Below are 15,905 nucleotides of genomic sequence, written 5' to 3' on the forward strand. Positions count from 1 at the left end.
GACTCGTGGCGATAACATATTAGACCTTCTGGTGACAAACAGACCCGAACTATTTGAAAAAGTTTACGCAGAACAGGGAATCAGCGATCATAAAGCGGTTACGGCATCGATGATTTCAGCCGTAAATAGGAATATTAAAAATGGTAGGAAGATTTTTCTGTTTAGAAAAAGTGACAAAAAGCAGATTTCAGAGTACCTGTTGGCTCAACACAAAAGTTTTGTCTCAAGTACAGATAGTGTTGAGGATCAGTGGACAAAGTTCAAAACTGTGGTACATAATGCGTTAGATGAGTATGTGCCAAGCAAGATCGTAAGAGATGGAAAAGAGCCACCGTGGTACAACAACAGAGTTAGAAAACTGCTGCGGAAGCAAAGGGAACTTCACAGCAAACATAAACATAGCCAAAGCCTTGCAGACAAACAAAAATTACGCGAAGCGAAATGTAGTGTGAGGAGGGCTATGCGAGAGGCGTTCAATGAATTCGAAATTAAAGTTCTATGTACTGACTTGGCAGAAAATCCTAAGAAATTTTGGTCTTATGTCAAAGCGGTAGGTGGATCAAAACAAAATGTCCAGACACTCTGTGACCAAAATGGTACTGAAACAGAGGATGACAGACTAAAGGCCGAAATACTAAAAGTCTTTTTCCAAAGTTGTTTCACAGAGGAAGATTGCACTGTAGTTCCTTCTCTAGATTGTCGCACAGATGACAAAATGGTAGATATCGAAATAGACGACAGAGGGTTAGAGAAACAATTAAAATCGCTCAAAAGAGGAAAGGCCTTTGGACCTGATGGGATACCAGTTCAATTTTACACAGAGTACGCACGATCAGTTGTAGAATTTTGGAACACGTATTGTGTTCGAGTATAATGACTTTTCTGGAGACTAGAAATCTACTCTGTAGGAATCAGCATGGGTTTCGAAAAAGACGGTCATGTGAAACCCAGCTCGCGCTATTCGTCCACGAGACTCAGAGGGCCATAGACACGGGTTCACAGGTAGATGCCGTGTTTCTTGACTTCCGCAAGGCATTCGATACAGTTCCCCACAGTCGTTTAATGAACAAAGTAAGACCATATGGACTATCAGACCAATTGTGTGATTGGATTGAGGAGTTCCTAGATAACAGGACGCAGCATGTCATTCTCAATGGAGAGAAGTCTTCCGAAGTAAGAGTGATTTCAGGTGTGCCGCAGGGGAGTGTCATAGGACCGTTGCTATTCACAATATACATAAATGACCTGGTGGATGACATCGGAAGTTCACTGAGGCTTTTTGCAGATGATGCTGTGGTGTATCGAGAGGTTGTAACAATGGAAAATTGTACTGAAATGCAGGAGTATCTGCAGCGAATTGATGCATGGTGCAGGGAATGGCAATTGAATCTCAATGTAGACAAGTGTAATGAGCTGCGAATACACAGAAAGATAGATCCTTTATCATTTAGCTACAAAATAGCAGGTCAGCAACTGGAAGCAGTTAATACCATAAATTATCTGGGAGTACGCATTAGGAGTGATTTAAAATGGAATGATCATATAATGTTGATCGTCGGTAAAGCAGATGCCAGACTGAGATTCATTGGAAGAATCCTAAGGAAATGCAATCCGAAAACAAAGGAAGTAGGTTACAGTACGCTTGTTCGCCCGCTGCTTGAATACTGCTCAGCAGTGTGGGATCCGTACCAGATGGGGTTGATAGAGGATATAGAGAAGATCCAATGGAGAGCAGCGCGCTTCGTTACAGGATCATTTAGTAATCGCGAAAGCGTTATGGAGATGACAGATAAACTCCAGTGGAAGACTCTGCAAGAGAGACGCTCAGTAGCTCGGTACGGGCTTTTGTCAAAGTTTCGAGAACATACCATCACCAAAGAGTCAAGCAGTATATTGCTCCCTCCTACGTATATCTCGCGAAGAGACCATGAGGATAAAATCAGAGAGATTAGAGCCCACACAGAGGCATACCGACAATCCTTCTTTCCACGAACAATACGAGACTGGAATAGAAGGGAGAACTGATAGAGGTACTCAAGGTACCCTCCGCCACACACCATCAGGTGGCTTGTGGAGTATGGATGTGGATGTAGATGTAGATGCCTTCGCTTGGCCGGTTCACCGCCGACGACCTTGTCTGGGTATGGGGATACGGCAGGTGGCCAAAATTGAGTCCGGGCCATATCTTACGACACCATGGCCGACACCTGTATGAAATCCAGACGGACACGGGTGTTGCAGTGCGTCATTCGGACCAGCTTCGGCCTCATGTGCCGGCAACACCTGTTCCGAATGCCGCTACACCACCTTCGGCTCAACCTGACGCTCGGGATCTTGGCATCTCTCATTACTCACAACGCAGCCCTCTCACCGTCATCTCGGTGCCAGTACAAGAACGGACGCCACCAGGAGACGTGCCCATGCAGGAACAGGATGACCATCATCTGTCTGAGCCAATCTACTCGCCTCCTTCTCCTACGGACGCCGACACATCGCCCATGTCTCCTGTTATATCAACTGGGCTTGCCGCAACGGGCAGATTGGTGCACGGGGGCCCAGCAGATTCGACCCCTACGTCTCCTGTCATCTCGACCCGTTATCATTGGGGACACTTCCGTCCGTACGGGAAGCCTCCTCCTCGAGACTCTATGGCCAGTCAAACAACGCCTATGGACCTTAGCAATCTACAGGCCACCTCCATCAAGACCAGTGAAAAAATTTCAAAGGGGGGAAAAGTGTCGTGACTCGCCAATCATTCAAAGTGCCACCGCGCAATTACGCGCATCCTCTACATGCGGCGCTGTCTGCCAGCCATGCAGCAGCCGAGCCACCTAAGCAGCCAGCCAGCCAGCGGCCACTAAACTTGGACTCAGTGCTCATTCGAATGTTACCGTGTTCACATGTCTTGCTTGTCAACTTGCTTTGTGACTTATATGTATTGTGTCGTTTGGAAATATGTGTGTTCAACTTGACATTATAACAAATGGTGTGGGGCATGTGCAGTTGGAGTGATATGATACCCCTGATACATCTAGATACAACTCGGACAGTTGACATGTACATAAGCATCCTGTCTGATCACCTGCATCCATTCGCACTCATTGTGCATTCCGACGGACTTGGGCAATTCCAGCACGACAATGCGACACCCCACACATCTAGAATTGCTACAGAGGTGGCTCCAGAAAACTTTTCTGAGTTTAAACACCAGCAAACTCCCCAGACATGAACATTATTGAGCATATCTGGGAAGCCTTACAACATGCTGTTCAAAAGAAATCTCCACCCCCTCGTATTCTTACGGATTTATGGACAGTCCTGCAGGATTCGTGGTGTCAATTCCTTCCAGCACTACCTCAGACATTAGTCAAGTCCTTGCCACGTTGTGTTGTGTTGCAGCACTTCTGCATGCTCGCGGGGCCCCTACATGATATTAGGCAGGTGTACCATTTTCTTTGGCTCTTCAGTGTATGTGAATGTAATACAGCAGAAAACTGCTGTGGTTCGTACAAAATGCCCTCTGCCACATACTACACTGAAGTGACAAAAGTCATATGATACCTCCTGATACGGCATCAGACCACCTTTTGCCCAGCGTAGTACAGAAACTCAATGTGGCATGAGCTCAACAGACCACTGAAACTCTCCTCCAGGAATATTGAGCCATGCTGCCTCTATAGCTGTCCATATTTGCGAAAGTGTTGCTAGTGCAGGATTTTGTGCACGAACCAATCTCCCAATTATGACCAACAAATGTTCGTTGGGATTCCCTTCAGACGATATTGGTGGCAAAATCATTTGCTCTGATTGTCCAGAATGTTCTTCAAACCACTTGCAAACAACTGTGGCCCAGTGACAAGGTGCACTGTCATCTATAAAAATTCCACCATTGTCTGGGAACATGAAGTCCATGAATGACTGCATATGATCTCCAAGTAGTTGAATATAGCCATTTCCAGTCAATGATCAATCTATTCCATGTAAACACATCCCACATCATAATGGAGCCACCACCAGCTTGCACAGTGCCTTGTTGACAACTTCGAGTCCACAGCTTTGAGAGCCTGCACCACACACTAACCCTACTATCAGCTCTTACCAACTGAATTGAGACTCGTCTGAACGAGCCACAGTTTTCCAGTCATCCCAGGTCCAACCGATATAGTCATGTGCCCAGGAGAGGCACTGCGGATGATGTCGTGCTGTTAGCAAAGGCGCTTGCGTCAGTAGTCTGCTGCCACAGCCCAATAACACTAAGTTTCACCACACTGTCCTATCGGATACATTCCCCGTATGTACCACATTGATTTCTGTGGTTATTTCAAGCAGTTTTGTCTGTCTGTTAGCACTGACAATTTTACGCAAATGCTGCTGCTCTCGGCTGTCAGCAACTGTGTTGCCATGGTGAGAGGTAATGCCTGAAATTTGATAGTCTCAGCACACTCTTAACACTGTGGATCTCTGAATACTGAATTCCCTAATGATTTCTGAAATGGAATGTCCCATTCATCTAGCTCCATCTACTATTCCATGTTCAAAGTCTGTTTATTTCCCCGGGTACAAATGACAGCTCCGTCAATGTATTGCCCTTCTATACCTTGTGTTCACGATACTACTGCTATCTGTATATGTGCATATTGCTCTCCCATTACTTTTGTCACCTCAATGTAGAAGACTTTAATTGTTTTCCACTTTGTGTATTACAAATGTCAGCTGTGAGGTCTAACTACACATAGAATGTGTAAAATAAGGGAAAGGCAACCACTCACCTTCAGCGGATGAATGTATGGAGCACAGGAAATGGCAGTGGCCACAGGAGTGTGCATTCGGGTGTCTGTGTGGTTGTGCATACTTTTGCTAGAAATAGAGCTAGTGTTCAAAAGCTAGTGGGACTGTCATTTTCTCTTACATGTTTCTGTGCTCCAAGCATCGATATGCTATACCTGAGTGTTGCCTCCTTCTTATTTTACATACTGCTCCATCCCAGAATTTCTCACCATACTTCAGACAGTGCAAATTTCTGATGAAATTACAATCAATTCAGTTTTCTGGCTATTCTTAGTAACTTTTAACTACCACAACCGGACCAGTAATCACCTAAACATGATTAATAATCACATAGCGGAATGGAGGCATGAAATGTCATTAAATCTACACTTTTATTTTATCATATATCTAAAAACAAAGATTATGTAACTTACCAAATGAAAGTGTTGGTACGTTGATAGAGACAATAACAAACACAAACACACACACAAAATTCAAGCTTTCGCAACCCACGGTTGCTTGATGAGGAAAGAGGGAAGAAGAGGGAAAGATGAAAGGATGTGGGTTTTAAGGGAGAGGGTAAGGAGTCATTCCAATCCCGGGAGTGGAAAGACTTACCTTAGGGGGAAAAAAAGGACAGGTATACACTCGCACTTTTATTTTATCATCATTAATGTTGCCAAAATGAAGAAACAGGAATGAATCTTACAACAATGAGTTATTACAGTATAGTAGGAAAAAATTGGGAAGATATGATTACAAATTTTTAAGAACAGTTACTGACCTGGAAGGAATTTATATCTTTTGTCGTTTTCAATTTGGCTAGCTGTTCATCATAACGTGCAAAAGTTTGTGCTCGCTTGTCTTGGTAAGCTAAAACTTTTTCACAGTAACCAGCAACTCTCATCCGAGTTTCGCTCACTTCATCCTATGACATAAATTTCAAATTTAGATTGCACAACTAAAGAAGTTACAGTAATAAATAAAGCAAAACACACATACACACACACACACACACACACACACACACACACACACACACCAAAGAATGTGAATTGATTTATGCCATGTGCATCAGAGCTCAATGAACTGAGCTCACAGGTTTCAGCAATTTTTTATAGACTGGAAGCAGCTCTTGCAAAAATAATGAAGCAGAAATGGTATGCTAACAGGTACAAATATTACACTGACAATTTCACACATTTTTTTTGTTTGAAAAGCTTACCATTTAGTACTGTAAAGTAGTCTTGTCTCAACATGAAATTTAAAAACACTATTTCACAAAAATTACTTCAAAGACTTCACAACTTTGACACACACACACACACACACACACACACACAGTGTGTAAGTAATGACAACGGTTAGTACCACCTGACAATGCAAAAGGACCAATAAAACTTCATTAAATAATAGAAAACAATACAGAAATTTTGGATTTTGCTGTGCAAAAATGCAGCCAAAACAACTGTTATACTGTGACAAGTTTTTTGACATCTTCCACATCTCTATTCATCATGGCACAGCCACATTATACACGGCCATCAGCTAACATTTCTCTGTTCTGGATTTGGACAAAATTTAAACCTCCAACTTACTCAGAGTACTGTTATCAAACGCTTACCAATGTGTAAGTATGACCAGAGGGAAGCTCTATAATTACAAAATATGCATGATTTTGCACTTCTTCTTGATATGCACTCGTATCTGTTACTTATTATTCACACATTTAACTTTCAACATGACAGCTCAAACAACAAGGTGTTAACACAGAAAATTTGTTACCCTCAAGTGGTACCTAACACCATAAGGAATAAAAGTGTTAGTTTATTCAAAATGATGAATTTTGTATTTGTACAACTTCTCAGGAAGGATTATACTCTCTTCATTAAGAAATACACTATAGATGTCCACTTTCATCACACGGTTTTCCAAAGAAATCACAAGCCAAAATCTGTGAAGAATGTTTGCTGCACCATTGACATCACATGTCACAACATGCACACCATAGATTGACTGTACACATGTAAGACGTGATGAGAAAGGGACCCTGATGAGTAATTTCCCTGTTTGTACTTTGTAGTTATAAGGAACACTAATAAATGTAGAAATGGAGGCCAAAACAGCTTATGCTGCTGTTACATATATCTCCAAATCACAATGTAATCCCTTTCATTTTCTGTTTAGGAACACACTTCCAAAATATTTGCTCTGAAAATTTTATCACTTGAATATTTATACATGTTGATGACTTTGTTACACAATTAGCAAAATAATTATATCCTCCAAATATTAGCAATATCTTGTTCCTTTGTTTATCTTTACTTTGATTTACTACTTTAAAAACCATACAAGAAATGAACTAATGTAAATAATTCTGAAGCTCACACTCAGCTGTGCTGCATGTTCGAATAGTAAGAATACATCCCAACACTTCCATAATTCAAGAACAGAGTGTGAGTTAATATACCACTGTTAAGACATAACATGTCAAATAGTTAACTCAGTGCATAATTAAACTATGAAATTTGAAGCCCTAACCCACACTACACCGCCAAGAAAGATCCAGACCATCATTATATCGTGTAACTTCCTAAATTTTAAAATCTTACCTTTGAAATGGAGAAGTCTATTCTCACGTAAATGATCACCATCAGAAACAGAAGGTAAAATGCCACAATTACAAGAAGAGGTTCCTGCAGCATGAATATACGTGGGAATCTGTATTGGAGCTGGAAACAACAACACCGATTAGGGCCACACAAATGAAGCAAGCTTTGCATTAACATTAATGTAGACTTAATTTTTTTTCCCGGCATTCCTGTCAGTCCAAATATCGTGCAGTGTTAGCAAATGACATTAGAGGGGAAAAACACCACTCTAGTTCAATAGGGAAACAGGAAAAATGAAAATGAGAGGAAGGCTGGGACATTCATGTGATAAAGAAAAGGAAAATTCACTCCTTGACTTACTATAAATGCATGGTATTAGGATGGAGTGGGATTCAAATCCCATAGGTCCAATTAAGGTGTCAAAAATCAATAGTTCAAAGATTACACATAACCCTCAATGAAATCATAGTGTCCCTATGAAAGCCAGAAAGGCAGGAAAAAGGGGCCAGGAAACATACTATTCAAGAAATTGAATATGTTGGGTTGATCTGTGCTGGGAAAAAAATGTATTGTCTTTCACACTAAAGATGGTTTCACGTGCAAAATTTCATTCATCTTTCGAATAGATGACTTATAGCAGTTCACAGAGCTATTTCTGTTATCCAAGAATTTGCCAATTCTGCCTCAAGTATCCTTGCACTACAAAGTACAATAAATTTTATCACTGGAGAACTACAAGACTAGGAAAAATATGAGAATAAATGTTCTACATATAATTTGTGTCCAATAAAATTAACACTAACCTTGAAATCCTGAATATGATTTTCTACTAAATTTTTCTTCCGCCACATAATTACTGGTCTCCCGTTTGTATCCAGATAGGTAAAGTGGTGGGAATCCGGCATAGTTTCTACGGGATATGGAGTGTATTTTTCAATATTATGTGATCCTTCAGGTAGTATGACCTTGGTTGTCACTTCATCCACAACCATATCATCAAAAACATGGTCTATAAAACGCATTTTCAGCAAATAGTCATCTCCTGAAATTAGAAATTAAAATATATTTTTTCATTAGTATAGTTTTCAGTTAGTAATAAGATGTAAACACTTCGCAAAAATAATTATGCTATGAAAAATGAATGTTGGCATATTTTTAAAATTAATTTTTTGTGTGGATCCACAGACCCAACATGTTATGAGAATGAAAAAGTGGCCTAAGTAGGTTATCTGCTTATAACCCATGCAATTGACCAATTTCAACCTTGGGTCCTTTTTTAGCACCTCTAATATCTTCAAAAATGGTGACATTGTTTTATACATCAATTGTCTACAAATTCTCACATATACATCTAAATTTTAAGCTTCACACTTTGTTTCACATTCTAACACATTGCTGGTACATGTGGACAAGTATAAATCATATTTCTGTGCAAATGTGGCGCAAAAACAGTACAATAGTGTACACGATTACTTCCGTTAGCTGAGACAGACAGACTAGGTACAGCTGTTGTAGTATGACCAAAGATGTTTAGAATCCCATCTGTGCATGACCGATAACATTAAGCACTACTGGTGCAATATTCATTGACATTATGTTTGTTATGCTATCTTATTAAAAGCAGAGGACCAAAACTCATACATCGTATGTCATGCCACATGTAATATCAGAAACCACAAAACGAAGTATGAATTACAAAAGAGTATATCAGTCTATAAAATAAAACAATAGAGATGCATCAAAAATTGTGTCATGTGTTACATTAGAGCCAGTGATAAATTATATGTCACTGTATCTTTTATGGAGTGTTATAATAAAGCTGGAAAACCAAAGTTGGATTACACCATGTCAATACAGTTATTCCAACAATATATTACAGTACAGATGTTGAAACCTATATGTGTTATGTGAAGGAAAAGGGACCTACTTTGGATTGCCTGTATGGGTCATCTAAATTACTGTACAACTTGATGCGAAATGGAAGTAGAAGTTACAGGAAAATAGCCTCATTTAGAGCTCATACATCAGGTCTCGTGTACACATACAAGTGTAACATTATTTTCATGTTAAAAGCACTAAAAACATGCCAGACTTTCTCATGGGGCGTATTAGTCAGACTAAAAACTAAAATTTTCATAAGCAAATTATTAACAGGATGAACTGAATACTTTAAACCAACATAAACATTCATACATTATACACTAAGTTGAAGTTCTAGTACATCATACATACATAAAATATCCAAATTCCACATACCATATTTACCCAATTATAAGACTAATTTTTTTCCCATACCTGTCATTTGAAAAATATCGAGTTATCTTATATTCGCAGATTAAACTATTGCTGCTGGGGTCAAAGTTTTTACATTGTTTAATAATTTAATATTGGGGTCACCTTACATTTACTGATGAAGCTTTGGCTATTGAGGTGTTGTACAAATTTACTTTGAACAATCCCAAAGGGTAGGGCATATCAAACAATACTTATGTTTGAACAGATTCTAGATTCCACACTACACCGAAGTGCTTGATACAGTATCGACCTTGCTCGATTAATCATGTGACATTTGACTTGCTACACTAGTGCAAGAGATACACGAGAAACTATGAACTATATAGCCAGTGCTACAATAAAAAAACTCTGCTTAAAAATTGACAATTTTGTAAAACACAAGAGGAAATAACATTAAATTTTACCAACTTACAAACTTTAATTGTATTCGAACAGGTTTGCGATAGTTTTCATACATGTATGGATACTGCATACATAAATTTATACTGTTTTTTAAGTAAAGGTAACAATCACAGACAAAAATCTTATCATTCAAAAATCCTTACTTGATTCTGAGCCCATGAAAATATTTTATTTGGTTATGAGAAACTAACAAGCAGGTTGACAAACGAGAATTTCAGTCACTGTACATGTATTAGAGAACCAGAGAAAATTGTTAATAACTTCGTATCTGCTTTAGGACAATATGACACTGAGATGAAATGAGAAGGAAAAATTAACACAGAATGGAAATGTCTAGCAAATGAAATAAATCATATTAAACTGACTGTCACTGTTGTCACAAGAACAGATTACAGTGGGAAGACCTGTTATGGAGATAGTACCAACAGACATTACTAGATTGCAGGACGATCTAAACTTTGATAATTGGATTGAATAGTGACTGCGATCTTTTATTTATGTATTAGCTGCTGTTTGCACATATGACCTGCAACCTAGAAAACATTGCTGTCCATGTTTCACTGTTGCTCAAGCACAGCGCTACAGAAAGTTAGAGAGATAACGGAGACCCAGCTTGACCGAAAGCTACTATACATGTGGGGATGGGAATGTTGAGCAGGCAGAAATTTCGTCGTGCAGCCAACCATGAAAATATATACTGCTTACTTTGGCTTTTTATGAATGTATACCACATTTAAACTGCATTTTGCCTGAATCCATTTGCACTCGGAATCGAACTGACTTCAAATTTGGGCAAATCTCAACAATAGCATATATGTTGGCAGGAGAAGCAAAAAGTCTAGATGGCGCCAGTGGTTTACTTATGTGTTTCATACAGCAATGTTGTCAACACTCACTATGAAATATGACAGCAACAACTGGGAATATGTCAGCTGCTGGTTCCACACAGCCAATGAAAGAGTGGTGGGCAGACGATATGTTTGAAAGTAAGACACATTGTAACGTTCTCATGTCAGTATAGAAGTGAAATTCGCTATGTGTGTAAAAAACGGCTGTGTTCTTGGGTCCCACAGTAACCACAACCTCAGAAATGACAAAATATTTAGAAGAAATAGCCAAATATTTGTGAGAATGGAGAAATTAGTTCCACAGCTGTCCTGTTAGGATGAGGATTAAAAATAGTGTCACCACAGACAAGAGACTAAGTACACAAGAAAGACAGTGAAGATAAAAATTAATTTAACAATTTCTTTTGTTCACTTTATTTCTCCTTGTATTATCAAAATGCAGACAACCAATAAATGGCTTAAATTTAGAAGAGATGTAATGTTAGCTTTTTAGACAGATCCCATACACCACAGAAGTTTGTAAATCTAATTAGTCAGAAGACGTTAAAAAATAAATTTTTCTCAAAGAAGGAGATAGGGAGAGAGAGAGAGAGAGAGAGAGAGAGAGAGAGAGAGAGAGAGGGGGGGGCGGGGAGAAGGGGGGGAGAGAGGGGGGGGGGCTGTCTTATACTCAGGTAAATATGGTAACACTTATATGGTGCTATAGTACTGTAAGAAAGAAAATGCACAAATCTTTCTAATGCACGGTCGAACACCTGTTTCTAATGCATGAAGTGCACAGTTTTTCCCCCCTACCAAATCTATAATATTAATGATTTTCAGCTCTGGAACATCCCTTTCATTATAGATAATTTAGCCACACACAATACCTGTACTTTAATATTATCATCATCTTAAATGTACAGGGTTCCTTCATCTGTGACTATAATCCCACCTTCCCTAAACATTTATTCAATTCATTTATTTTTCAGATCATCAAGAACTTTGAATTGTGTAGTACTTTTATGTCTATAGCCCTGGACAATTATTCACTTGGTTCACAGACTTTAATGATCTGTGATTTCCATACACAATACTGTAACTTCTGTAAGCTCATAATGTTATCTTACTATCTAAATTTAGCTAGGTTATTTTACCTGTATTATAACACTGCTTCTCCTCATGAATTTAGCTATTTTGTAGCTGTTATATATATGTGAATTACTTATGTAAAAGTAAAGGTGCCCAGAAATTAAAATACTAAAATAATAATGCAGGCAAAATAACACAGCTAAGTTGAGGCAGTAAAATAACATTACAAGCTGACGTTAAGTTACAGTATTGTATATGGAAATCACAGTTCTGTTAAGTCTATGAACCAAATGAATAATTGAGGAATAGTGGACATTTTAATCCCAGAAAAAAAAAAACAGTACAGGTAAGTTAATATTATAATCTCAATAAAAGTCTGGGCCTATAGACGTAAAAGTATTATACAATTCACAGTTCTTAAAGATTAGAAAATTAATAAATTTAATAAATATTTGGGGAAGACGGGATTATAGTTACAGGTGAAGGGATCCAGTACATTAAGATGATGATGTTACTGAATGTACAGGTATATTCTCTCTCTCTCTCTCTCTCTCTCTCTCTCTCTCTCTCTCTCTCTCTCTCTCTGTGTGTGTGTGTGTGTGTGTGTGTGTGTGTGTGTGTGTGTGTGTGTGTGTGTGTGTGTAGGATGGGGGGTGGTAGGAGGGAGTGAAAGGGGTGAACATTGGGGGATGTTCCAGAATTGATAATCATCAATATTATAGATTTGACAGAACTGTGTAATAGTTGTGTAAATTTGAGAAGTATTCAATAAAGTGAAATATAATCTATCACTGGTTGAAATGTACCACAACATATTTTTGCTAATTCCTATTGTTTTATTTCATAGACTGACTGGCACATCTCATTAAAAGACCTGACATAATCTTCTGTAATTCAGACTTTGTACCACAATTTTGTATGTAAATGTGGTGGAGCATACAATGTATGAGTTTCGGTCCTCTGTTTTTAATAAAATAGCACATGTGAGAATAACAAACATAATATGCCAGTGAGTAATGCACCAGTAGCCTACTTAATGTTATTGATTCCCCACAGATAGGATTCTAAACCTTTTTGGTCATACCATAACAACTGTACCTATACTATGATTGGCAGCTTTCTGTTTCGGCTAATGGACGTAATCATGTACACTATTGTACTGTTCTCGTGCCACATGCACACAAAAATATGATGTATGCCTGTCCACATGTATCAGCAACACACGGAATGTGAAATGAAGCATAAAGCTTAAAATATGTAAGTAATTTGGGTTAAAAAGTAGATGTATATATGAGAGCTTGTAGACAATTTATGTACAAACCAATGTCTCCATTTCTGAACATATTAACAGGTGCCTGAAAATGACCCACAGTTGAAATTAGCCAACTGCATGACCAATAAACAGATTACAGCCTACTTCGACCATGTTTTCATTCCCAAAAGATTGTTGGCAAACTTTAGTCTATACAAGGTCAGATGTTGATGTAATGATTATTTGAAATACACATTTACTAATAATTTAAATATTATCAACACAGCTCACATTCTAATCAGTAGTTTCTGTAATAGTACAAATCCACTGTTTATATAAATTATGACAAAAATTTGTTCACCAATTTGCTTTATTAAATTTAGTTCGTTGATTTTGTAAACATGACAAAGCCAATTTTTGAAGATACATTAATATCTTTTGCTTAATACTATGGAAGAGAATATGAAAGCTATACAAAAATTTGAATTGTTCCCTAAAAAAGGTAAAAAGATTGTTGGTCAGGTGTTAATGGACAAAACAGCAAGGCCATCAGTCGCTAAGTCATGAGGTAGTTTGTCTGGAGTTAATGATGACTGCCACAAACTTGGTCAAATTATGAATGTATGTAAGAGTAATAAAATTGAGATCTTGAAAGCTGAGAAGTAATTTAAAGATAAGTAAAAGTGTATCAGCCAGGCTGGCACATATGTCAGAGCAAGCGAGGAGCCTTTTAAGGCTCATCTGTGGCATGAGCAACAGGTCTTCTAGCCAGGAGATTCGTAATAGTATAGGTGAGAAGGCTTAAAAAGATAATGAGTGTGTAAGTTGGACCAACAATAAAATAATATGGTGAGAGAAATAATCAGGTCACTGGGCGGGTAGGGCCATGCGAGTGTCCCTGGGGCTCTGCATTGGAATGGGGACAATCCCTACCACAATTGCCCCACTCCCAATCCATTATAGCTAAAGTGTTAAAGAGGGAACAGCAACCACTATTCATTGGCATGCTAACCTTAAAACAGAAAACAGGGTGCAGCAGAAAAAGAGCTAACCACATCAAAAGGCAATTAAAACAGAGTAAAAGTGGGATGACCAAGCACGCTGGCAAAAGAGATAGGGCTAAGGATCCACCAGGTCCTGTAGGCACTGGATGTTGTCTCTATTATATTTGAGAAGAAAAACAGCTGTCATTGAGAAAAGAGAGAACCAGTTCAACTGCCATGAATTGTCTGCCACCATTGGAGGCAAAGAATCCAGAAGATCATGATTAGCATGGAGAGCCAAGAGGTGTGTGTGTGTGTGTGTGTGTGTGTGTGTGTGTGTGTGTGTGTGTGTGTGTGTGTGTGTGCGTGCGCACGTTGGGGGGGGGGGGGGATTTCCACCAGGATGTAGGGTTCCATACCATGGAGGAAGTAGGTTACAGTACGCTTGTTCGCCCACTGCTTGAATACTGCTCAGCAGTGTGGGATCCGTACCAGATAGGGTTGATAGAAGATATAGAGAAGATCCAACGGAGAGCAGCGCGCTTCGTTACAGGATCATTCAGTAATCGCGAAAGCGTTACGGAGATGATAGATAAACTCCAGTGGAAGACTCTGCAGGAGAGACGCTCAGTAGCTCGGTACGGGCTTTTGTCAAAGTTTCGAGAACATACCTTCACCAAAGAGGCAAGCAGTATATTGCTCCCTCCTACGTATATCTCGCGAAGAGACCATGAGGATAAAATCAGAGAGATTAGAGCCCACACAGAGGCATACCGACAATCCTTCTTTCCACGAACAATACGAGACTGGAATAGAAGGGAGAACCGATAGAGGTACTCAAGGTAGCCTCTGCCACACACCGTCAGGTGGCTTGCGGAGTATGGATGTAGATGTAGATGTAGAGGTGGCTCATTACATAAAAAACTACAGGTTAACCTGGTATGACTGATATGGAGGCAACATAGGATAGTGGTTTTCTTCTGGTAGGGATAGAAAGAGATGTAATGCAGCAGTAGTGTCCTTGTTAGTGTGGAGTTTATTAGATGGGGCAGTAGCCCACCTGTTATTCTATCTCCATGGAAGGGGAGGTCTTATTTGCACCTGCTAACCTGCACCTGGGCCCACAAAAGCAAATGATGTGTGAGTAATCCCTCGCTTAGTCAAATGATCGGCCAGTTCATTCCCTGAGATATTTACAAAACCTGGGACAAAGGGGAAGACAACAGACAAGGCAGTACAACAAAGATCAGAGAGAAGGTCATAAGTAGCAGATATCACAGGGTGAAGAGTAACCTCGATCAATAGCCCGGAAATACTTAGTGAATCACAACAACTTAAACTGCAGTTGAAGGAGGCCTGTTTAATAAAACACAGGGCTCTACTAACAGTTATCAGTTCTATCATAAAAACACTACACATTCCCATAAATAAATGTTGTTTCTGACTGCCGGGAGATGTACACGCATATTCTGTCCTATCCACAATTTTTGAACCATCAGTGTAAATAACACCAGCACCACGATACTAAAGAAGAACCGAGAGGAACAGAAGGTGGAAGGTCATTGGGCCAACTGAAATTTTACATTCTTGAAATAGATTGGTCCTAATTCATGTTCTGAGTACTAACCAAGGAGTGATATGGAGAAAAACACAGAAAGCACATTCTAAGCAGATT

At 39.2% G+C, this 15,905-nt stretch overlaps 1 protein-coding gene across 1 annotated transcript in view; it reads right to left on the reverse strand.

Annotated features, from left to right (window-relative positions):
- Positions 1–15,905, reverse strand: part of LOC126183534 (dolichyl-diphosphooligosaccharide--protein glycosyltransferase subunit 1) — a 103,902-nt gene that overhangs the window by 29,032 nt on the left and 58,965 nt on the right. The window contains exons 6-8 of the mRNA XM_049925602.1: positions 8,183–8,421; positions 7,380–7,499; positions 5,552–5,695 (exon numbers count right to left, since the gene is read on the reverse strand). Coding sequence (XP_049781559.1) covers positions 5,552–5,695; positions 7,380–7,499; positions 8,183–8,421 — 503 coding nt within the window. The remainder of the gene's footprint in view (positions 1–5,551; positions 5,696–7,379; positions 7,500–8,182; positions 8,422–15,905) is intronic.

The sequence above is a fragment of the Schistocerca cancellata genome, chromosome 4 (assembly GCF_023864275.1).
Source record: "Schistocerca cancellata isolate TAMUIC-IGC-003103 chromosome 4, iqSchCanc2.1, whole genome shotgun sequence".
Taxonomy (NCBI): domain Eukaryota; kingdom Metazoa; phylum Arthropoda; class Insecta; order Orthoptera; family Acrididae; genus Schistocerca; species Schistocerca cancellata.